Below are 23,644 nucleotides of genomic sequence, written 5' to 3'. Positions count from 1 at the left end.
TTAATTAAAGGGGAGGGAGTTAGGCTTTTATTTTTAGCATGGGGAGGGACATTCAACTTTGAATGGTAATGTTTTGTATTTATTTTAAATATCATCAGAACCCCTATACCTGCAAGTGGGTTTGAAAGTCAGGCTTTCTTTAAAAGTCACCAAAGTCATGTGATTTATCATAGTCAGAAACTGTGAAAAAATTATTATTTGTGGTTGATGGAGGATCATGCATTTTCACCCAGTTTCTCAGGAAGGCTCAAGGAAAAATATTTTCTTCCTTGGCCATGAAATTAAAAAATAAATAAATACATAAAAATAAAAATCGCACCCCAGGCTAAAACAAGAGACTGACATGATTGCCTGGAATGCTGAAAAAATTAATTACAATCATATTTAGAATAACGTTATCGTCTACAATATTGCTAAATTTCATTTGGACCATTGGCTCCATAATACCAGTTAGCTTGCATTGGCATAGCCTTTTACCTTATCAGCTGATATTATAGATTTCGGTTTTCAATATAATTGGCTAAATAGTGTTATTTTTTATTTGTTTTTAAATAACCATTGAAAGCTGAATGTCCCTGTCCTAAGTCAAAACAAAAAACAAAAAACTCCCTTCCTGGTGCTCAAAAATGTATTTGAAGTGCCCAGTGTTTTGAATAAATGAATAAATGAATCTCATAAATAACAAACGGTCCCTAACTAAAGTGCAGTCTTTAACTATGAGTAATCTATTATAACGTTAGACTAGTTATACATAAAAGCCATGCTAATTAATTGTGTTTTCTCGATTTTTAACTCTGAAGAGGAGGGGGACTGTGTTCACTCAGAGTGTTGTTTCTACTCGGACCTATTTCGGAAAACTTACGTTTACTTCCTGTTTTTGCTCCGGAGCAACAACGTGGATTCAGTGCAGTTCACCGGTGTGTTGGATTAATGTTATGTGTGACCAGAGTCTTCGCTTTCCACAATGCAGATATCAAGTGTGAATGATGTGAAGATTTATAATTTAAGCCATGGAAAATCTCTACCGGAGGTAAGAAACGGGGTTTTTTTTTCCCCCAACGCGTTGTTACGTTTCATCACTTGATGTAGAAAGTTACTGCTTACACTGAGGCACGCTAGCTAGCTAACACAGCTAGCCCTGACAACACTAGTCCTAAAATGTGTATTAAGAAAATACCAACGCCAAACTCTGTTTAACAACACCACAACTTAATATAACGTCTCTTATCAATGAAGAAACACCGTGGTTCAACCTTCACACTTTAATATGCACCCCTAATTTCTGTCAGTGCTGTGCTCGTAATGTTTGGTGACCTGACGTTACAGAGGTATACAGAGGTCAGAGGTGAGTATTATGAAGTATAGCAATAAGCTTTGATAGTATTGCTGTACCCAAGGGACTGTTTGTTACTTATGAGAGTGGAGAGTGTGGTTCTGAAAGGTGGGAGACACTTGTATTTCTTTCAAATATTCCCACAACCCTCAAACCTGCAAATTGCATTGAATTCATAAATCTAAACACCAGACATATTTGGTATTAAATTGATTTAAATTATTCTTTAAGAAGTCTTTAAAATGTTCAGATGTGGGAAGTATGATTTTTTTTTTTTTTGTTTTTCTTTATTAATTTTTTTTTACTGATGGTAATGATAATAACAATTCTTATTTTTATAATTAACAATTATAATAATTATTTTGTTGTTAAATAATTAAATAAAGTCCTTTTATTAATAGATCATGATGGTAGTGGAAGTAGTAGTGGAAGAAGTGGAATCTTACATGCAGTTTTAGAAACACACAAAACTGCCCAGAAAACCAGCCAGAATTGCTGGATATTTCCCACTTCTGTTGGTAAACTAAATAGGTACTTTTATGATATTATAATAAAAGACTTAAAAAGTCTGCCTTGCCTTAAGTTGCAGAAACGCTGGTGTAGCTTCAAGGGCGATAATAACATTAAAGAAATAAAGTTGCACCCCAGCCACTCCTCTACTCTGATAAATAAAGCACAGTCCCTAAGCACTGCTTTATTGCTCGTCTTTGTGTCAAATCCTAATCACCTCTACCTCTTCAACGCAGTGGTTGTCAGATCGGAAGAAGAGACAGTTACAAAAGAAAGATGTTGGTGAGTTGACCAAGACGATTCCAGCATCACACTCTGTTGAGTCATCTTCAAAATGCATGTGGTTATTCGGACTTTTTTATTTTTTTCAGACATCCAGCGCAGGATTGAGCTCATCCAGGACTTTGAGATGCCCACAGTGTGCACCTCTATCAAAGTATCCAGGGATGGTCAGTTCATCCTGGCAGCAGGTAAGACAAACTGTGGATAGTTTTTTCAGCAAACCCTCCTCAAAGTGAGGCTGATGTCAGCAGGAGGTCAGAACAGTCCTCCAGGAACGTTCAAGCCATCACTGCATTTTGTTGTGTGTGTGTTTTCATTATTTTCAGGCACTTACAAACCTAGAATCCGCTGCTATGACACCTACCAGTTGTCCCTGAAGTTTGAGCGCTGTCTGGATTCAGATAGTAAGTTGTTACACACACACACACACACACACACACACACACACACACACACTCACACACATGTTATATGTCCTCCATGTCATGTATGTCAAAACAAATGAATTTTTCCTCTCTCTCTCAAAGTTGTGGCTTTTGACATCCTGTCTGATGACTACTCTAAGGTAAGACATTGGGTGCCCCCTTGCTGCATCACTTTGATTGTATACATGATCTGTGCTGTTATATATGCACATGGTTTCCACTGTTTTTAGTTTATAAATGCATATAAACCAAAAAAATGACGTGTCACTCAAAGCTGAAGCTGAAGTTGGTAACTAAACTGTAAACTTAAATATGTTTTTGAAAACTTTTGAGGCAAGAAAAAGGTGATGCGTTAACACTGTCTTAGTTCTTATCTGATAAGCGCTGCCTAGTTGGACAGTCTGACCGCAGTTCACGAGCCGTTATGGACATGATTGATGGTCGCTTTAGAGATTCCTTGGCTCTGATTGGGTTTTTTTGTTCACGCATGGTGGATTATTATAAATGACATGAGGAGAACAAAGAGGAGGCAGAGGAACATTATTTTTTTTTCAGGGAACATCTGCATTAGCACTACTGCCAGGATATAGTGACAAATATGACAGTTATTTTTTATAAATGTTATCAACTACATCTAAAAAACTTATCAGAAACCGGCTATGAAAATGTTGTCAACACCTGTAAAAATGATAAGAAGTGTCCAGGGATCCTCATAAGAGGAGTTTTTTAACAATGACACAATTTTTGTAAGTTTTTACACATTTTAGAATGACTTATAACCACAAACATTTGGGCAAAAACAAACCCAGTAGAGCCAAAGAAGACAGAACAGCTTTATTTGGTCCAGTCAGACTGCTGAGAGGACTACTCTGTATGTTTGAATGGTCTCATATTTTTTGGTTGTACAAATACATGTTTGTTTTTTTTAATTAAGGATTTTTTTGTACATGGAGAACAAAATACTGTAAAATGGTTCAGCCAGACTGACAACTGAAAGGACAGATGGAAACAAAGATCTGTCAAAGATTAAATTTCTGCAAAATTTAATAAAAGAAACCAGAAGCTTCAAAGCTTAAAAATATGTGCAGATAAAATAAAAAAACTAGTTCCTGTTTCAGTGTTGAATGTACAATATTTGCCTGTAACAAGCTGGAATTACCCAGCAATGTGCTGCTTTTGCAAAGTTGCTCTTCAAACGTAACAATAGGAACAGAAGTTTGGTCTGTCCGATTATCAGCTGAACAAACTATGGACTGACAAATCATGATTTAAACCTTTTCAATCTAACAACTGAGTACACAGCAGAGGGTCCAAAGAAAAAAAGGCTTCCCAAAATATTTAGAGTCCAGTTGCACCTTCATGGTTCAATGATGATCAAGGGTCACTTACGTTTTTCTGAACTGGGAGACAAATTGTGCTACTTTATGGGGACATCGAAATTATCTGGTTTTGCCCAAGTTTCTTTTAAAACTATCATAATATATGTTTTATTGGTGGTGAAAGTTCTCTTTAGAGGTGACAATTACTCATTATCTCCACACATGAGGGTTCATAGATAGCACAGCTGGATATGGTTTTACAAACTTAAATCACTTTATTCTGACTATGATAATGAAATTATATTTCCGTGAGTCAGACCATGGTGTTTTGGTTTTTTTTTATTAGCTTTTCTTACTACACTTTCTTTTAAAGTCACAGTTTTCTTCTGTGTATCTGCACAGTTGGTGTTTTTGCACTGTGACCGCTACGTGGAGTTCCACTCGCAGCATGGACACTACTACAAGACACGTATTCCAAAGTTTGGACGGGACTTTTCCTACCACTACCCCTCATGTGACCTCTTCTTTGTGGGGACAAGGTGAGAGTATATTGAATGAGATATGTTTGGTCATTCTGGCATGTTTCTAGATTTAGTCTGTGCTTGTTCCTGGAATAACATTGTTAGATAACACTTTAAATTATTATTATTTTTTTTTTTTAATTTTCAGTTCTGAGGTGTTTCGACTGAATCTGGAACAAGGGCGCTTCCTCAACTCACTTCAGACTGATGCTGTGTGAGTAAACAAAGTGTTCACTCTTACTGTTGATAGTTTTATATGTGCAGTGATACTTGTGTGATCTAATAACAGTAAGCGGTTAACACGGGATTCAGTTCGGTAAAAATTACAATAGAAATTGTACCACTGAAGTCTGGTGCGATCTGACATGAACTTTGAGCTCTCTGCTGTCGCTTCTGTCAGCTGATGTTTCTTGTTTTTCTCGTCTTTTCAGGGAAAACAATGTTTGTGACATAAACCCTGTTCATCATTTATTTGCCACGGGGACCTCTGAGGTAAGTGCCATAGCAGGCTGTGTGTGAATTGCTAAGTGCATTTTTGAGTATACCAATGACTGTATCTACAGATGGACCACATGTCAGCTCCCTAAAAGTGAAGCCAACACATCATGATCGCCCCCTGGTGGCAGGCTTCAGTACAGGTCATACAGCCCATGGGCCAAACTGAAATACTCAAAATACATGCCAAATCAATTTTCCCAACAATGATTTGTTATATTTGATAGTTCATATCACCCTGATGTTTGTTCAAGTGTTTGTTTTTCTGATAAATTTAGTGGGTAGGTGGATATTATGATTGAAAGCTGTGAGCTGTAAATGTCAGCACTTATATCCAGGATATTTCCGCTTTATTTTGGTACAGTGGGAGAAAACAGAGAGGCGCCGTTCATCTTTATATACAGTCTATAAAATATACCAAGACATACACCGTGCTAAATCTTTAAATTAAATTAATTAAGAATTAAAAGTCCCTTGAAATGTCTTTGGTGGAAATCAGTTAAAAAAAACTTTCAAAAGTAATTAAAAAGTTTAATTTTTGGGGGTCTTAATTGCCTCAAACATTTGATCTGATTTCATTTGTCCACCTTTTAATTTCTTTCATTTCAAAATGAGTCAAGCTCTTGTGTGAAAGTACATTTTTCTGATTTCGGGAATCTTTAAAACACTGAACCTAATACTGTCTTCTTTGACTTTACACTTTCATTTACCTATTGGAAAAATATAGATGAACCTAACTCACCCTCATAATTGTAATACTACACAAAACCTACCTCTGCATACTGTGAGTCAGTGCAGAGACTTTTAAATCTAGTGTAATGTGTGATGTCTTTCTGGTCTTCGTCAGGACACCTGCAGCTGAGTTTTGTTATAACTGTTGGGATATATTTTTCTTAGGCAGACCAGAAAGAAGAGCATTACAATAATCCGATCTGCTGGTAATAAAAGCCTGCATTAATGTCTCTGTATTGTTTCAGAGAGAGAAATGTCATCACTCTCGCGATGTTCTTAAGATGATAAGATCCTGTTTTAGTTATGTTGCGAATTTGTGGTTCAAAATTCAGATCTGTATTAAATGTAACACTGAGGGTTTTTCAAAAACATTTTGACAAGGTTTCAGTGCCAGTGTCTGTAGTTTTAAAATCAATATCTCTCTCTGAGCTTCACGACCAATAATTAAGACCTCAGTTTTGTCGTGGTTGATCTGGAGAAAGTTTGCCGCTATCCATGATTTGATGTCTAAAACACACTTAAAAAAGGCATCAATTGGCATCATTTGGCCCTGAGTCATCAGGAGACTTTTTTCTCTCTTTTCTTTGATATTGTTTGATATAGACGTCAACACACCAGCTGGCCTGATAAAAATAAGTGCGTTACGTGATTTCAGAGTGTTAAAGTTCAAGTGTCTCAAACCGTCATCTCTCACGTACATTAGGAGCTGCCCACAGAGGAAGTTGCCCATATCAGCTTTTTATTGGTCTGAAAAAAGTCCCACTTAGTTTGAAAAGTCTCTCTAATGTCATAAAGTGAAAGCTTCCTTTGACCCTGTTTGTGTCTGACGTGTCTTCCGTTGGATCACCAAGGGAAGGGTCGAATGCTGGGACCCTCGTGTCCGGAACAGAGTGGGCATGCTGGACTGCGCTCTGAGCAGCGTCACTGAAGGAACAGAGTAAGTACCGAGCTGTCACACTGAGATGTCAGATGATTTCAGCTGATGTCCGCCTGACGATGCATATGCCATATGCATGGCACTCTTCTCCACTGCCTGTCACTCTGCATGAAATCAAGCTGCAAGCTGTGCATCATTACGCTTCACTTTAGAAATACACAGCTTTCATCTAAGTCAGTTTTCTCCCACCCATAAGCATCTTTAGCCTTTTTTTTTCTCTTTGTGCCTCACTTATGGCATTTTTTGGTGTGTTTTTGTTGACAGAGTTCAGAGTTTGCCCTCAGTGTGTGCGCTGAAGTTTAATGGCTCCCTCACCATGGCAGTAGGCACCAGCACAGGACAGGTGAGACAAAAACATTTAGCCGGGGCTGATAATTCAAACAAGTGTGACACAGTATTGGTCGTGATGGCCGTCTGCAGCAGCTGGACTTCAGTCCTGTTAGCGTGTCTGTAAAAATACACTTTTACAGCTTCGTTCTCCGCGTCCTCTCTGTTTGTTGTTGCTGTAAACTATCAGCTGCCCACATGGCGTGAAATTCTGCCTCTTCCTCCTGAGTGGTAGTCGAGTCACAAATATGCTGATGTCATAGGCTGTCCTCTCAAAAGTTACACTGTTCTCAAAATGAGCTCAGTTTCAGTGGAAAGGTCAAAAGCAGCCAGCTCCTGTGATTTCACCTCTCGGGTTTAACCCTTAATATTATTTATTACACACACTTATTACACACATCAATATGCACATTACATTAATATTATTTTCTACTTTCATTGACTTTCATCTCATGTTTTTTTTAGTATTGTTTTAGCTTTAGGAAGCCTTGAATTTCAGAGATTTTGATGTAAAAATACTTATTTGGCATATAAATAGAGATAAAAGAAACATACACAAGGACACACAGGATTAAAACTGGAATAGTGTATGTGCATGTGTGTGTGTGTTTCATTTCATGGGGACTGTAAATAGATTTTTAAATATTAGTGGTGTTATCCACCCTTTGCTTTGCCTTGAAGGTGCTGCTTTATGACCTGCGCTCCAGCCAGCCTCTGCTGGTCAAAGACCATTTCTACAACCTGCCGATAAAATCACTCAATTTCCACGATCAACTGGACCTGGTTGTGTCTTCCGACTCCAAGATTATAAAAATCTGGAACAAAGACAACGTAAGATTCATTTACAGCCATTAATACCTGATGTTCCTGACATGTGCTACGTATGAATGATGAAGGAGTGTTATTATTTGTATTATTTCCTGTGTTAACTAATGCTACCAAGTAAAATATTCATTCAGCCTAATAAATAATTGGTTAAAGTGAACAAAGGGTTGATAACTATGATGTGAATAGGCGTTGTATTGAATGCAATCCTTTGTATATTTGTATAATTATTTTTCTGTCTTTAAATGTGAAATCATATGCTAATGATACTAAATTCCAGGCCAGTAGAATGCAGTAATCGTAAATTGTTGTAAATACAAAACACAACCACATGATAATAATGTGTTATGCATTGTAGACACTCTAAGTGATTAATGTCATTGATTTTGAATAAATAGTAGGAAAATATATATTTTGTTAAAATATTTGGAGGTGCCACATGACATTTTTTGGGTGTTTAATTTAAATATACAGTTAAAACATTTATTTAACCACTTTTAAATGTTATTTTACAAATTAGACTTGTTTGGAAACATTGCATCAGAGTCAAACATATGCATGACATCCATTCTGAAAATACCTTCATGGAAGCTTTATTTGTCATTGCATTTTTGCGCCCTTGTTCAAACATCAGGACTTGACTGCCTAGATCTCTCTTGACTGTTTTGTTTAATTAATTCGTGTCTTATCCATACTTTCTATTCATTGCAGGGCAAAGTCTTCACTTCCATACAGCCTCAGACCAACGTCAATGATGTTTGCATGTACCCGAAATCAGGTGAGAACTTGCCTAACAAGATCCTGACTGAAGATAAACTTTACTGGTCCCATGCAGGAAAACACAAATTTCATAGTAGCAAAAGTACAGAAATACACCAGGAGATGCAAAGAAATGTAACAAACTATAATACCAATTATAGAGACGGCCCCAAATAGTCCACTATTCAACCATTTAATCTGAGGAAGTCATCGCAATTACGGGACATTGTGGTTAAAAAACAAAAGATCATTCCATTCGAGCCATATGGGGGTGCTGAATGTCTGATTTGCAGAGTGCTTTGGCTTGCTTGAGCTCTCGATTAGAACATAGAACTAGCAGAACACTAATTAATTTTTGAACTTATGAACGATTCTTACGCAAAATCAGCAGAGGGAGGCTCTCTCTCTCTCTCTCTCTCTCGCTCTCTCTCTCTCTCTCTCTCTCTCTCTCTCCCTCCCTCCCTCCCTCCCATTGTTTCCCTTCTGTCTGTGAATTGCTACAATGAGGGTAAATTAAATTTTGGCCGTAAGTAAGTAGTATTTACTACTATGAAAAGCAAGCTAAGAAGCCAACCAAAGTGAGGTGTTCTTTGAAGGCATATCACTTCCAATAATTGCAAGCAGAGTATCTCTGCCTGCAGGTGCAAATGAGATCCATGTGCACAGAACCATACTTGCACAAAGAATAAATCTACTTGCGAAAGCAATATTGTAGCCTGAGAGGATAAAACTGTGTTTTGAAATCACGCAGAATCTGAACAACTACTGTCAATGCTCTGCTGCTCTCGAGCTTCACCTGCTCAGTCATGAGTGGACACACTGGAGCTGTGCGGTTGCCTATTGTAGAGTGGCATTTTTTTTGTCCAGTCTGATTCAAGTCAGAAGATTCTGAACAAACATAAAAGTGGGTATTATTTATCAAAATATTTGAACAGTCCACAATAACAGCAGTATATGAATAACTGAAAAAACATGCTATGCTACGACAGTTTTTTTTAAACCAAAATATTAAGTATAAGCGAGTTCTGCCACTTACTGTCAAACAGAAAAAACACTCAGAGGTCGTCTGCTCGCATTTATTGATGGTGATATGCCTTCATATGTTCTGTTGTTTGAAGCACGCACACTCTGACACAATTTATTTTAAAATAAATCATGCATAGTTAATCTTTAAACAGAGGGGGCAAAAAATACAACTGACAGGGCTAAGACGGCTCTTTGTGTTAAGTGTCAGAGAGAATAATCATGATCATCTAATTAATGAACTACAACAACAACAAAAAAACGAATTGATTAATGGTCGAGGATAGGCAAGACTTGATCAGTCAGATTCAACTATGTAAATTCTCATTCAGGGACACCCCTACTAAATACTGCACATAATGGACATCTACTACATGCATGAAAGAAACTATACAAACCAAAATAAAAACCAAATTTAAAGTGTATAGAGACAAATAAATAATGTGAGGAGAGGGCAGGGATGAATGAAATTAGGTGATAGGTCAGAGCTTCAGGCAATCATGCAGCTGTCTTCACCTCTGGGTGGCGCCATCTTACAGTAGAGCTTTCAGACTCGGACTTGGCAGTTTTGTCTGGTCTGTCATTGCATGCCAGCCAGTTTTCACATGGAACAAAACGGGAGGCGAATTTTCCCATTGAAATCATTATTTGGTCCCTTAACTTAGTCTGATATTTTTAATCTGAGGTTTTAAGTCGTTTTAAAAATGAGGTGTTATCTTTAAAGATGTTAAAGAGCATTGAGTTTGAGACTTCTCCCAACATTTTTCAACTCTCAGATTCTTGTTTCCTCCTTATAATGAATAAAAGATTTTACAGTTTTCTTGTTCTCATTTTTTAAAGTGCAATGAGACCTTCAAATGTACATGAATGGAACTAAATCGAGTGTTTACACCACAGATGGGCTCTATTAATATCTGCCCTGCTTCCGTCCTCACATTGTTTTGACCGCATCCTGTGTCTCACTGTCAGGTATGCTCTTCACTGCCAATGAAGATCCCAAGATGAACACATTCTACATCCCGGTGAGTACAGAAGCATTTACTCTGTTTATGGTGACTTTACAACCTGCAGCAGGTCACACAGGTCACGTTCACATCCTGTTCGTCAGGTGCTCGGCTGACGAACACATACCAGAGACAAATACTTAATGGTGCAGTCAAGGATGTGTGATGTTACAGAACAGCTGGTTATACAAGCGTCAGTGATCCAGGTGTTTAAAGACGTGTAGGAGGAAGCAAGCAGTGGTGTGAGGGGGCAGTTTATTATTTTTTTTTTGTTGTTTGTTTTTTGTTTTTTTTTTTGCTTCATGTGAGTCACTGCATCATAAGTAAAGCTGCTGGAAGCTTGTTGTCATCAACAGCCTGTCCTGTGACTCCAGTGTGATCTGACTGTTTTTATTCTGGAGAACGTGTGTATTTGCGCGTGTGTACAATAAACTAGACTTTGCTTTGTGTAAATGGGGGAATTCAAAAATGACGGACACTGACGTCCTGAACTTGGGCTCTCCTGTCCTGCATTGCAGAGATGCAGTGGTGGAAGAAGTACTTTTACATGTTCACCAGTACCAGCATGTAGTACTGTAGTATAAAAATACTCTGTTACTAATGGAATCCCGGCATTCAAAATTAAATTAAAAAGTCCATAAGTATTAGCATCAAAATATACTTAAAGGCTCTGAATATGATATTCAGAGCATTAATATAGCCGAAAAGAACTATTTGCTATATAAAGATATAGTGGAATAATGATGTCCTGAGTAGAGAATGAAAACACGCTAATCAGAGGTTCTTGTGAGTTTCAGCTCATTGCTGCCACCCTGCACAGCTCTCAAACGCAGTTCCTGCTGATATTGGGAAGTTGTCATCGGAAGTGTTCTGGTTTCTGTCTGTTGTCCTGTTTGAACGGCAGGTTAACAGTGCAGAATGATGCCGTTTCTAAACCCATCGGCTCCTGTCTGGCGTTAACATTATAAAAGCTTTTTTCAAAATTCATCTACATTGTCTTTGCCAGATGTCCACTGGCTACACCAGATCAGTCCAAAAATATTGTTCCTCACCTGCAGAGGCTTATCGTCATCAGACCAATAGCTGATGAGTCCTATTATTGGGTGAATACATCAATGAGCTGTTAAAAATATGTGCTTGATCTCCACCTGCAACAACTATTTGGTTGGATTAAGCATTTCAGTCATGATATCTTTGACGGCCGTGAACCGTACATTTCCTACGATTTTCTTAAATTTGACTGACTGGACAATAAAGCAATAAATGGAGTAAGTAACTGAGAAATTAATTTTAACCCTAACCCTAAATTGATAACAATGAAAATAAGTGTTAATGGCAGGCATAGTCGAATCAGAGGGTCAGTGCCAGTGTTGTTTTTTGTTGAACGTATCACAGTCTAAATATAGCTTTACGGATTTGAGCTCTAAATTCTGTTTAGCACTTATTTATTACAGTGGTTATGGTGTTTATGTGTTTAACTGACAACCAGTTGACTTGACAGTTGATTAACTTGACAATTTTGTGTGTAAGCTCCTTCTAAGCCACAATGTTTTACGTCATTTTCTGAGAAAAGTTTAGCTCTAAGGTGTGCTCAGATGGCAAATTTAGATTTTGCTAAAGGTACTTCCAGTCCTGAGAGACATAAGATGTTTTTGTTTTTGGTCTCCTGAAGCAAACCTCTTGGAAAAATCCGGATGTGTCTTCAGACTTATGAGCAAGCTACCATTTATACAGCTTAAATGTGTCTTTGTCGAAAAACTGCTCTTAGCCCTCAAAGATTATCTGGTTATCTCTGTAGGACAGCTCGAAGCTTTTATCAGCTCTCAGTGATGACAGTAAAGAATGACGAGGCCCTTGAGGCTGGAGGCCCTCAACTTTGGCCTCAGTGTGTGACTCCAAATGATGTCATCACCTGTGTGGACCCAGTAGATTTCACAGAACAGACAGAAACGCTGAATTCACTTCATTACAGACTTACGTCCATTGATTCTAACCACCAGATGTCAGAGCGTGAGTGGATCTTTGATCTGCCATACTCTGAACTAACCCTTTACACAGCTCAGTGTTTCAGTTAGTCATGACTCACAAATGAGACAAAGAATCAAATACTTGAACTTTGAGAAACAGCATTAGATAGTAAAGAAAATGCAAGTGGGTGGTGGAAACTATAAGTATTTTTTCCATTCTGAGACATTCTGACTAAACCTTAATTTCCAGATAATGCACTTTGTTAATTAAAAGCCTCTAAGACCTCTCAAGATCTAAAACCCTTTTAAGTTGAACTTAATACAACAGTTATATGCCATGTGGACATTCAAAGAGTTATAGGTGGCTGTCCGAGAAGTGTTTCCTTGGTGAGACACAAAGGAGGGAAACTTCCTGGCAGTCACATGCAGGTTTGCTCCCTGGACAAAACTCTCAGTCTCAATCAATAAAGAACTGCCATGAGAAAGATAGCCACTGATTTTGGATGACTCAGACCACTGAAGCAGCAAAATAGCTGAACTTTGGATTGCATTTTTGCACAGAACAGCAAGGGTTGTTGATTTTGTCTGTAATGGGGCGTTTTTTCATCAGCAGAGTGTGTGTTTTCATTGTGAAAAGTTGTGGATGGTGCCTTTTAAACCTTTGCAATCGTGCCCATTTTTCGTTACCCCTCTAATTGAAGTACCTAACACACAGATCTGGTACTAAAAGGTGGAGCTTGAAACACTGCAATCTGTTGATTGGTCAGTAGAGAATCATCACATCGGTGCTCAGGGCTGAGTCGTCGCTGGTTTCACCTTTACTTGTAATGTTACTCAATGCATGAGCTGATTGTATGACTCCATCGACACACCTTAAATTTTAACTTTGACAACTTAATCTGATGTTTTTTTTGTCCCACTTGGATGACATTCACTTTTAGTAATGAGCATTTAAAAATGTTTAATTTTTTTGAGCAGATTGTGCAAACTGCATATATTATGATCCTCACTCTGAAAGAAACTTGGCGGAGCTTCGTCCAGAGTGCTTCGGCAGCACTAAGTGTCAGCTCTTGCACTCAGGCAAGAGCTGACACACCTTGTCAGCTCTTGCCTGACAAGGAGTCAATGCCCAAACCTGCGATTTCTTAATATCCCATTGAGAGAGATTCTCATTCCAGCCCACACGTAAGAATACTGTCTGTGTTGCAACTGCTACACAGCTCTAGGGTCTAGGTACCTGGTCATATGTGATACTTTTGGTTCCAAAGGTACAAAACAAAAAGTTTTTGATGGAAAGGTAGCTTAATACTTACAGAGCAGTCACTTCTCAGGTATCGCTTTACAGCCAGTAGAGCTGGGCTTATGTCCTTTTAATGTCCTTTAATGATATCACATTATTTTTTGGGCTTTATCGTAATATGCAATATATCGCCATATTTTGAAATGTACACAAAACTAGCAAAGACTACAGTAGCTTCTGTTGTATAATTAAGTTAAATAAAATATTGTTAAATTAAATGATGTTCTGTTATAATAAAGTTAAAAAAAGGTTGTATTGTTGTACAGTATTGATTGCTCAACCTGAGAGGCAGTGACACTCTGCTGTGTCAATGCGTTTGCTGTATCAGGAGTTCAGTTTACACATAGGATCAGCCTATCATGTCTATTTTCATGTTGTTTTGTTGTTATTTCTTAGATTGGCTCGGCGATCCCATCGCCAGGGGTGGCAGGAGTAGGAGGAGGTAGGGCTGGGTATCAATGCGTGTGACTTGATTCCAAGTACCAAGTAGTATTGAAACCAGTCAAACGACCAAACCTGCTTTTGATCCTTTTGTATACAGATTTAAAAAAAAAAAAAAAAAAAAGAGTTTGTATGGTTTGGTACCTAGCCAATCTCCACAAGTGTTCATCGATTTAATGCAACGTGTGATTGGCCTTCTACAGCAGCAGCTACAGCCTATGCAGTCTGTGGTGTGGTGAGTCTGAATGCTTTCATTCACAAAAAAGAAGAGCTCAGTAACTTCTAACTGGAATGGAAACATGAGCTCAAACAGTCTATTTTTGTTTCAACAAATACATGACAGGTTTCGTACTTACTCACCAGTCTAAATCTGAACCAGGGATGTGTGTGTGTGTGTGTGTGTGTGTGTGTGTGTGTGTGTGTGTGTGTGTGTGTAGGCCCTAGGTCCTGCGCCTCGGTGGTGCTCCTTCCTTGACAACTTGACAGAGGAGCTGGAAGAGAGCCCAGAGAGCACAGTGTACGATGACTATAAGTTTGTCACCCGGAAGGACCTGGAAAATCTGGGTGAGACCTTGCTGCCTTCATTTCTTCTCACAAACCTTACCAGGGTTTCTCAGTTCACAGTTATTAATTTTGTCGGCCCATCAAATATCAACATTTGCCGCTACATATTGATTTTTCTGTCTTTCTCTCTATCTTTATCTTCTCTCTCTCTCTCTATATATATATATATATATATATATATCTAACACACAAACACATTAGGTACATTCAAATATAGTCACTTTAAGCACCAGAGTGCACTCTGGCACATGCTGGACCATTCAGTAATTTGGAGTGCTGTTGGAGTATACCAACAAGTTATTCACAACACCACACTCTCGGCGCACAGAGCACACTCTGGGCACAGATGGAGCAGCAGAGTGCCATGTGCAGTGAAAAGTGAAACGTAACAATTCGTTAATTCATTTAGAAATTTCACACTCTGTTTTCTTGAACAGAGCTTTTATTTTGTAGAGTAGATTGTCAGATTGGATGCATGAATGCAAGAACCATTGTCTATCATTTTTCCAACCTACCTTACATGAGGCCTACCCCCCACCCTTGTTATACAAGTTATACAACCAGCTACACAGAAAATATTCCCCCATACCAAGAAAGCCCAATAGGCTAATCTACTCTTTGAATTCAAAAGCACAGAAGGTAATAGAGATCCCTGTACAAAGAGGGAATTTAATCCAGGCCCTGAAAGTCAAACCCCAAACTATGAATCATTCTGAGCCACCGTGCCGCCTTTGGAGTTTGCACGGGTGGCTAGACTACCTAACTAGAGGCCTGGAGAACGACTGGGAGGTTTTAGCTAAGAAAAGTAGTGTGTCTGGGGCTGGGAGAAATGAGAGTCAGGGGAGTGGATACTGGAGGGGTTGAATGAACATTGGAATGCAGGCTCAGCAGTAAAGAGATCAAATGACAAGATTCAGAAAGGTGGTTGGCTGCTGTGGAATAAAGGGAGAGGAGGGGACAGGGAGGGGAACCACAGTGTTGATTTACGGGAGCTGTGTAATGTGGCCCTGTTATGTAACCTTGAGGCAGACTCGGCAGAGCACACTGACAGAAGATCCTGAGAAGAGGACTTACTCAACATTCTCTGCGTCCCTCTGTCTACAAGCTCACACTTGCTTCAGGCAATAAACACGTTTTCTAACAATCAGCACAACCTGTTTATGCTGCCGCTCCCATTCCCAACTGGGAGTGAGGAATCTTTGGCTGGAGTTTTACTCTTTTTGTTCCTCATATATTTACATACTCAACACACATTCTCAACAATTGATGTTTAACAGATATAATAAGGCTATAGCTGATTACAGTGACATCATTGACCAGGTATTTTGTCATGGACCAAAAAGCTTTGACCTGATGATGGTGGTCAGGGGTATAACAGCTCTCAACATTCACAGTTTGGTTCAGTGTTGTTGCCCTGTGTAGAGCAGTGGCATTGAAAACATTGAAGTTAACACACTTTGATATATATTTTATTTTCCAAATGTAACAGGATAGTTTAGCGTGTCGTTGTGTTCGTAATGCGTACCAAACTGAAAGCCTCATACTGAGAAGTTCCATATGAATATGCGTATTGTTACACCCTTAACATCGCTAGATAAGAAGTCACAGGGTCACCAGACATTGCACTTCATTATGAAGGCCTCATGAGTGTCTGCCTCACATTTCATGGCAACCAGTAGATGTCACTCTGTTTCAGTATGAATCATTAATGTCGACGTCAAGCTGGCGCTAGAGGAAAAGCCTGGGGAACTAAAAAGGATTCATCATCTGGGAACCATGACTGTCTGAACCAAATTTGGTGCAAATCCATTTATACATGTCGAAATATTTCACTGAATAATAACACACTCTAATCTGTTGCAGCACCAGAGTTAAAGTCAGTCATATGCATGCGTGCACATAAGCTCACCTCCCAGCCTTCAAGTTAAACTGCTGGTGTTGACATAGGAATTATCACTGTATTACTGTCAAATAATATAAGATGGATGTTTATTCAAAGATATGACATGCACCACCACCACCACTGCATATACACTGAAAAACAGAACCTTCTGCCCAGAGTTTCTAATAAATGTAGTTTTTCTGACTTGGATTTTTGGTCCATTTCTATGAATCTATTCAGTCAATTCCAGATTATTGTGATTATTGTGTTTTCTCTCTTTGTGTCAGGTTTGTCTCACCTGGTGGGATCATCTCTCCTGAGAGCCTACATGCACGGCTTCTTCATGGACATCAGGCTTTATCACAAGGTGAGGTGGCGCCTCACTGCTAAATCAATGTTGTGTTAACATATTTTTTATTAATAGCTGAGTTTTTTTAAATTCAGACTGATCGTGATAAAACAGACACAACCTGCTGTGTCTCAGAGCGCTGTGCTTAGATTTGACAGTTATGCTGTTTGATTTGGCAACAGGTCAAAAGCATGGCAAATCCTTTCGCATACGAGGAGTATCGCAAGGATAAGATCCGCCAGAAGATTGAGGAGTCCAGGATCCAGAGGGTGCAGGTTAAGGTGAGAGGTCCTGACACACTGTCTCATCTTTCCACTAGTGGTTACAGCCTTGAGTCACAATCTCCGTATTCACAGTCTTTTGACTTATTTTGGCCTGGCATTGAAAAGGCATACCATTGTGTTCCCTGTGTTCTTTTCATATTGTTAGCATACATTCCTGATGCTGCCAGACATCAGGTCCACGATGTACTTTATGGCTGGAAATGTACCTTTTCAAAGTACTTTGCACTGGTCGCTGCCTGTAAAACTGTCAAACACCTAAATGCAAAGTTTCTTCACATCCTGTCACTCTCATCTCAAAGGTTTAAAAAAAGCTCATTGTATCATTTCTGTTTCTTGTGTGTCTAATCAAATGTACAGAAGCTGCCCAAAGTGAACAAAGAGCTGGCTCTCAAGCTGATGGAGGAGGGTGATGACGAAGCAGAGCTGGCTTCTAGGAAAAAGAAGGGCAAAGTAAGAGAACATAGATTACAAAATCAATGGGGTTATGTTTCTGTTTGCGTTTCTTAGGTCTGAATTTGTCAATTCTAAAGATAATGTCTTCATCACGTGACCGTGCCTTAAAAACTCAGCGTTTGTCATGAGTTTTTGTTTATTTGTTGTACTCTGTTCTTGCAGACGCCTTTGTCAGATTGAGAACTTTTATGGAATTGGACTCAGTTGAAACACTGAATTTGATACAAAGTTTTATATTTCCAGCCACAGCATCTGTAGGCAAAAAAATATCCATCAACAATGATATTTTCCCCCTTCTCAATTTTTCAAACCTGCAGGCTCTCCCCAGCGTCCTTGGAGACGACCGCTTCAAGGTGATGTTCGAAAACCCCGACTACCAGGTGGACGAGCAGAGCGAAGAGTTCCGCCTCCTCAACCCCATCGTCTCCAAAGTCGGACAGAAGAGGAAGAAGAAGCTGCGTATGTTGGCTCAGCAGGCTGCCGCTTCCCTTCAGGTAACGCTGAATTTATCCGCTTTTTACAATGCCGTTAAAAAGTTTGGGAACACCTAGAAAATTAAATGACTCAGACGAGATCGGGGACGAAAAAAAAAAACCACAATCAGGACATTCCTATTTACCACACATCCTCCAGTTCCCTCTCGTAAACACCATTAGCTGAACCATGTTGATCTGAATTTTGCAAAGAGCCTCGCCAATCATATAATTCTTCTGTTTTTGGAGCCAAAACTGTTTTAAGCATAAGTATTGTACATTTTGTGTCTGACTTATACTGTTTTTAAAACTGCCAAATAGCTGTTATTGAAGGAAATAACAAAAACACTGACATAGCAGGTGATTCTAAACTTTTGAACAACAGCGATACGTGTCCTGTACAGGTATGGAAATGGCAGTTTATTAGTCTCTGGGCATTTAGAAATGCAAATATGCATGTGAAGGGAATGAGACTTGAAGAGCTCAGTTTTGAGCTTCTTCCACTTGAGAAGAGAAAAAGAAAAAAGTCTTATCACAATTTGAACTTGTTTTTGCCAGAAGGGAGCAGCGTAACTAAATAATTACTTAATGATTTATTCAGTATCATATTAGCTGGCAGCGCTCCATGCTCCCTCTGAACACGGTCATCGATTTCTCTGTTGATCACTGGTTTCTGCAAGCCAGTTGTGTTTGCACCTACTATAATTTTTATAGGATGAGTCGTCAGTGCCAAGAGAGAATATCACATCAATAATTTGGGCTTTGTAACATCTCTATCCAGGCGGATGAAGAGGACGAGGAGCCCGAGGGGCGAGCTAGCTCCGAGGAGGAGAGCTCAGACGATGACGATAAGAGCTGGGTGGAGGAGGTGAGGGAACAGCGGAGGCTACTGCGGCAGGAGGGCCGGGACCGCCGGAGGCAGGAGAGGAAGGAGGCGGACCGCGACACCATCCTGCTGGAGATGGAACAGAACGGAGGAGGGAAAACCTCAAACATGTCTGAGAGCAAGAAGACAAATCAGCCTCAGTATTATCAGATTAAATCTGGGGAGGAGTTCAGAAGTTTTAACGACATGGCCCGCAAGCAGAGACTACAGAAGTACGTGGGGTTTTTTGGAAATGTTTTTATTAGAACAATTAGAAGAGTGCTGGCTTATTGTGTGCAACTATTTTAGGAGTGCTTTAGGGTTTGCAGCTGTTTATGACTGAGAACAACCTGACCCGTTTATTTTTTATGGACGAAACTTTATGGTGCTGTTTTTAAATGAATAGATGTGCAAACTTAAATCAGTAAATAGAAATATTATTTATAGTTATAAAAAATAAGCTCTGGTCCTCTGAGGCAAAACAATGACACTGCTCTCTGACTGCACTGTATATGGTTCGATATTTTCTGTCTGATGAAAATGTGTGTTCTCACAGGACTTCCTTGGAGGACCGTCTGAAGTTAGAGGAGCACTCTGGAACCAGCAACATGGCCGACACTGCAGTCGGCAGCAAGCAGCTAACTTTCACTCTCAAAAAGGTAAACTGTTTAACATGGTGCACCGTCCACTGTCTGTCTGTCTATCCATGCATACATGCATGCATATATACAGTACATACATTACCGCCAATTGCAAGCGGCACCATTGAACACGAAGACATCGATTGGCACACAGATCTGTCAATCACAGCATCAAGATAGAACTTATTAAAACCAAACTTATCAGAAAAAACAATCCCTTCATCAGAGCAATTAGAAGTACCTTAAATGACAATAGCCATCTTTGGGAAAAAATTAGTTTGAAGTATACTCTGAGTTTTTAGTTTGGTGCGCGTCCTATTCACTAACATTGAGGGGGCGGGCTTTATGACCTATAACTGCAGCCAGCCACCAGGGATGATTAAGACTTTCTGGCGTCACTTCTGGGGAAATGTTATGTCATCCGTCTTTATATACAGTCTATGTAAACCACCAGTAGTCAACCATATGATGTTGCAATATCGATACGGAGGTATTTGGTCCAAAATATCAAGATATTTGATTTTCTTCATATCACCTTGCCTTAAAACATGTTTTATTGTGTCCCTAATTTGCAGTCGGAGCAGCAGAGGAAGCAGCAGCAGGCAGAGCGGGAACACCATGAGGAGAGGAAGAAGCTGAGGCGCTCGGCCGGACACCTTACCAGCGGCCGCGGGAGAGGCTGGGGCGGCGGCAGGGGGAGAGGAGGAGGGAGAGGAGGAGGGAGAGGCCGGTACTGAGAAGGGCAGCTTAGTCCTCACCCAGGGATTTGTGTCCTAGATGGACAACAGAGACCATACTGGCACAACCCTCAACTAATGTCAAGATTCTGTAATGGCGCTATTAATTCAACTGAAAGTGTTGGAGAGATCAGACTTGAAGCTCTAGAGACATACTGTAGCTTCTGCACAAGCAGCAAAGAACTGACAGTGATGAACGGAGAAGCCTGGCCCTTGCTTCTGGGTGGTCTGTGCCGTGTGTTTAGCTGCTCCTTAGAGCCTTTTAAAAAAGATTACGTTTGTCGCTGCCTGTGTGCATATAATGCTTAAGTCATTATCCAAAAGTACCATGACTACATACTTTTTATTTTTAGCAGACGGAGTTAGTGAAAAAAAGAGCTGAAAGGACTTGATCTAACTTGCCTTGTCTCAGGCGTCTCTTTGCTCCCAAGTTTAGATTTCAGTCAGTGGAAGGGAGAAAATTTATTTCAAAAAATGTATTTTTAAAGCTCTTTGTTATTACTGTATATTGTCACACAAACAATGGATTAACAACAATTTTGCTTTATATTATATTTGGTACAACACTGGCTTGTCTACTTTGCTTTTTTTAAAGTTCCCAAATGGCTAAAAACGGGCAAATACTCAATCCAGTTAGAGCATGCTTCCTTTGCAGCCATTCACTACATACATACATGCGTCAGAAGTCAGAGGAGGGGAGGAGAAAAAATGTGAAGGAGGAAAGCTTTTTTTTTCCTTCTCCCGCCAACAACTGCAGTTCTTGGAAATGGAACGACTGCCCCGGTGACCTTCCCATCCCCCAATGTGCTTTTGGCGTGAACCCCCTCTGCTCTAGCATTGGTCTATTTCAAATGTAAGGGAGGTGCGTCTCTTTCTGCATGCCAACGCTGGCCCCCACTCAGCTTATTTGAACTCATTTGATGTCACCGTGCTTTTCCAAACTCGACCCATCTGTTTGGTTTTGTGACAACCTGAACAACCCCTCCATTGAGGGGAAATGCAGTGAATTAGCATGTCGGACAAGAAGTTTTACCTCGGACCTTTGCTGCAAAGGCCGAACACGATTCCAACATTGTAACACACTGTACATTTATTTGGCCTTTTTGCTTTTTTTGCCACTCTCATATCTGAAGATAAGCTCAAACTGGCGTCTTAGCTTAGTATAATGACAGGAGACAAGGAAACGGCCTGCTTGGCTCTGTACAAAAGTAACAAGACATGCATAGCTGCACCTTTAAAGCTCACATTTATTTGTTATTTTTATTTATTTGTTTGTTTAATGCCTACAATAACCTGTGTGGAAAAAATGAAAATAGATCATTATGCTGGGATTATGTGCTGGAATCTTGGCCTGGACCTGTGACTCTCCAGAGTTGTTTTTGCAGTTTGGATTTTGTATAGATTGAACAAATGACATATGAGCCCCTCCTCAAGACAATTTCAAGTCTCACCATTTTATATAACTGTACAACAACAACAACAATGCAGGATAAAACTGGTACTATAAATGTATAGCCTATACTATGTTTACTCTCATGAACCTAAACAGACCAGCAGGTCCGTCAACTCTCCTTATATGCTTCAGCCTTCCCCTTATCTAGGGCAGCTACTTTAATTTACCTTATGTTGACATGTTAAGCTCCGAAGATTTTTTTGTATCATTGCAACCACGTGCAACTTAAGCTCAGCTGAAAACACACTGTGCCTCCACAGCGCTCTAAAACGCTCCCAGCTGGGCATTTCCTGTTGTGCGTCCAGCACTTTCAGCTGGATACATGACCTTAAAGAAGTAGAGGCAGAAACTGTTATGTTTCATGTCGTGCCCGTCACGCCTCCTTAGCTTCTGCTATGCCAGCATGCTATCTAAAAGCACACACTGGAGCAGCATGACGCTGCTGTTGTTTGGCTGTGTAAAAATGCAAAGGCGGCATAAAGAAGGGACTTTGTAGCAGCCCTGTAGCACGCTCTATGTGTATCAGCGGTGCTGATAGGCAAATCTTATTACTTTGACACAGCTAAATAGCTGCTGCCTCCAGCTGTATTTTTTCATACAGACATAAAAGTGGTATCAATCCTCCCCTGTAACTCCCAACCACAACATGAATAAAGCACATTTGTTGCCTTTATTCCCGTGTCACCTTGTATGCAGCTATATAGATTTGGATCAGGGTTTAATATGCTTCCAAATTCATTGGTAAAAAGCCCTTCGAGAATGAACAGGAAGCTTTTTATTTGTTGAAAGATTACCATCACTGGAGAGCAGGTTACTGAGGCTAGATGACAAAGCTGCAGCCAAGTTTACTGCTTTGTGTTTGGACACCAGTGATACTGTCCCGCTGTAGAACAAATAAACATTTAGCAGAGCGTCATCTGGTATAGTGCTTTAATCTAGGTTCCAGTGAAATCGCCCCCATTTTCTCTCACAATGCCTTTGCCTCACTATGACAACTGGCAATCAGGCCACAGGAAGTGGGTCAACCAAAGCTGGCACAAAGAATAAGGAAACTGACTTTCCACAAAGGCATGGAAGCACTATTTGATACGCTTAACACTGTAAGCCAAACTATTACATAGACCCTCAGTACATCTCGTGGTCAGAGATTTGAAAAGCTTTCTGTCTGGTGGAGTTCATCAAGGCATGTTTTCTCTCGTAATGATCAAAGATGTTGCTTACTCCAATCACTGCAAATCCAGGCTTGATTGCAATAGGACATTAACCATAATAGCAAATCATGTGAGTGTTTCAGTTTTAATTATGAGCACAAAAGAAGCAAAAACCAGGGATTCTTTAATGTTACTGAGTCAAACCATATCTGATCAAAGTTGTGGTTCCCTCATTTCTTAGAAGGAGAGTTTTTGAGACAGTTTGCGCATTGCTCTTGATAATCCATGGATACTGTCAACAAGTTTCATAGGGACTATTGCGTCGATTTTGATTTGATTTAATTTGATTTTTATTATTTTTTTAATTCAAAAGCACAGCAACTCAAAGGAGCATCACAAAATAAAATCCCAGAGAATAGCACTTGAAAGTATTACTAAAAATACTTATTTCCGAGGTGGTCCACAGTGGAAACAGCAAGCAAGATACACATTGTTGCAAACAAATTGCATTATAAAACTAATCATTTCCCTTGCAACTCTGCACCCATGGTTAAAATAACCTCCCTCAAAGGTGAAATATCAACCCTCCCTG

At 39.6% G+C, this 23,644-nt stretch overlaps 1 protein-coding gene across 1 annotated transcript; it reads left to right on the top strand.

The window, feature by feature from the left end:
- The first annotated feature begins 886 nt into the window (after positions 1 to 886).
- nol10 (nucleolar protein 10) lies at positions 887 to 21,014 on the top strand. The gene is made up of 21 exons (XM_042501295.1): positions 887 to 1,030; positions 2,080 to 2,125; positions 2,215 to 2,313; positions 2,452 to 2,529; positions 2,653 to 2,690; positions 4,272 to 4,408; positions 4,539 to 4,604; positions 4,822 to 4,882; positions 6,469 to 6,554; positions 6,819 to 6,897; positions 7,563 to 7,712; positions 8,418 to 8,484; positions 10,458 to 10,510; positions 14,638 to 14,764; positions 16,934 to 17,013; positions 17,178 to 17,276; positions 17,637 to 17,729; positions 18,050 to 18,226; positions 18,987 to 19,303; positions 19,627 to 19,729; positions 20,287 to 21,014. The coding sequence occupies exons 1-21, from the start codon at positions 965 to 967 to the stop codon at positions 20,446 to 20,448; spliced, it is 2,184 nt and encodes a 727-aa protein (XP_042357229.1). The 5' UTR covers positions 887 to 964; the 3' UTR covers positions 20,449 to 21,014.
- Positions 21,015 to 23,644: the final 2,630 nt, after the last annotated feature.

This window comes from Plectropomus leopardus, chromosome 14, assembly GCF_008729295.1.
Source record: "Plectropomus leopardus isolate mb chromosome 14, YSFRI_Pleo_2.0, whole genome shotgun sequence".
NCBI classification, from domain to species: Eukaryota; Metazoa; Chordata; class Actinopteri; order Perciformes; family Serranidae; genus Plectropomus; species Plectropomus leopardus.
Note: the sequence above shows the minus strand (reverse complement) of the source record. Positions and strands in the feature narration are given on the sequence as shown.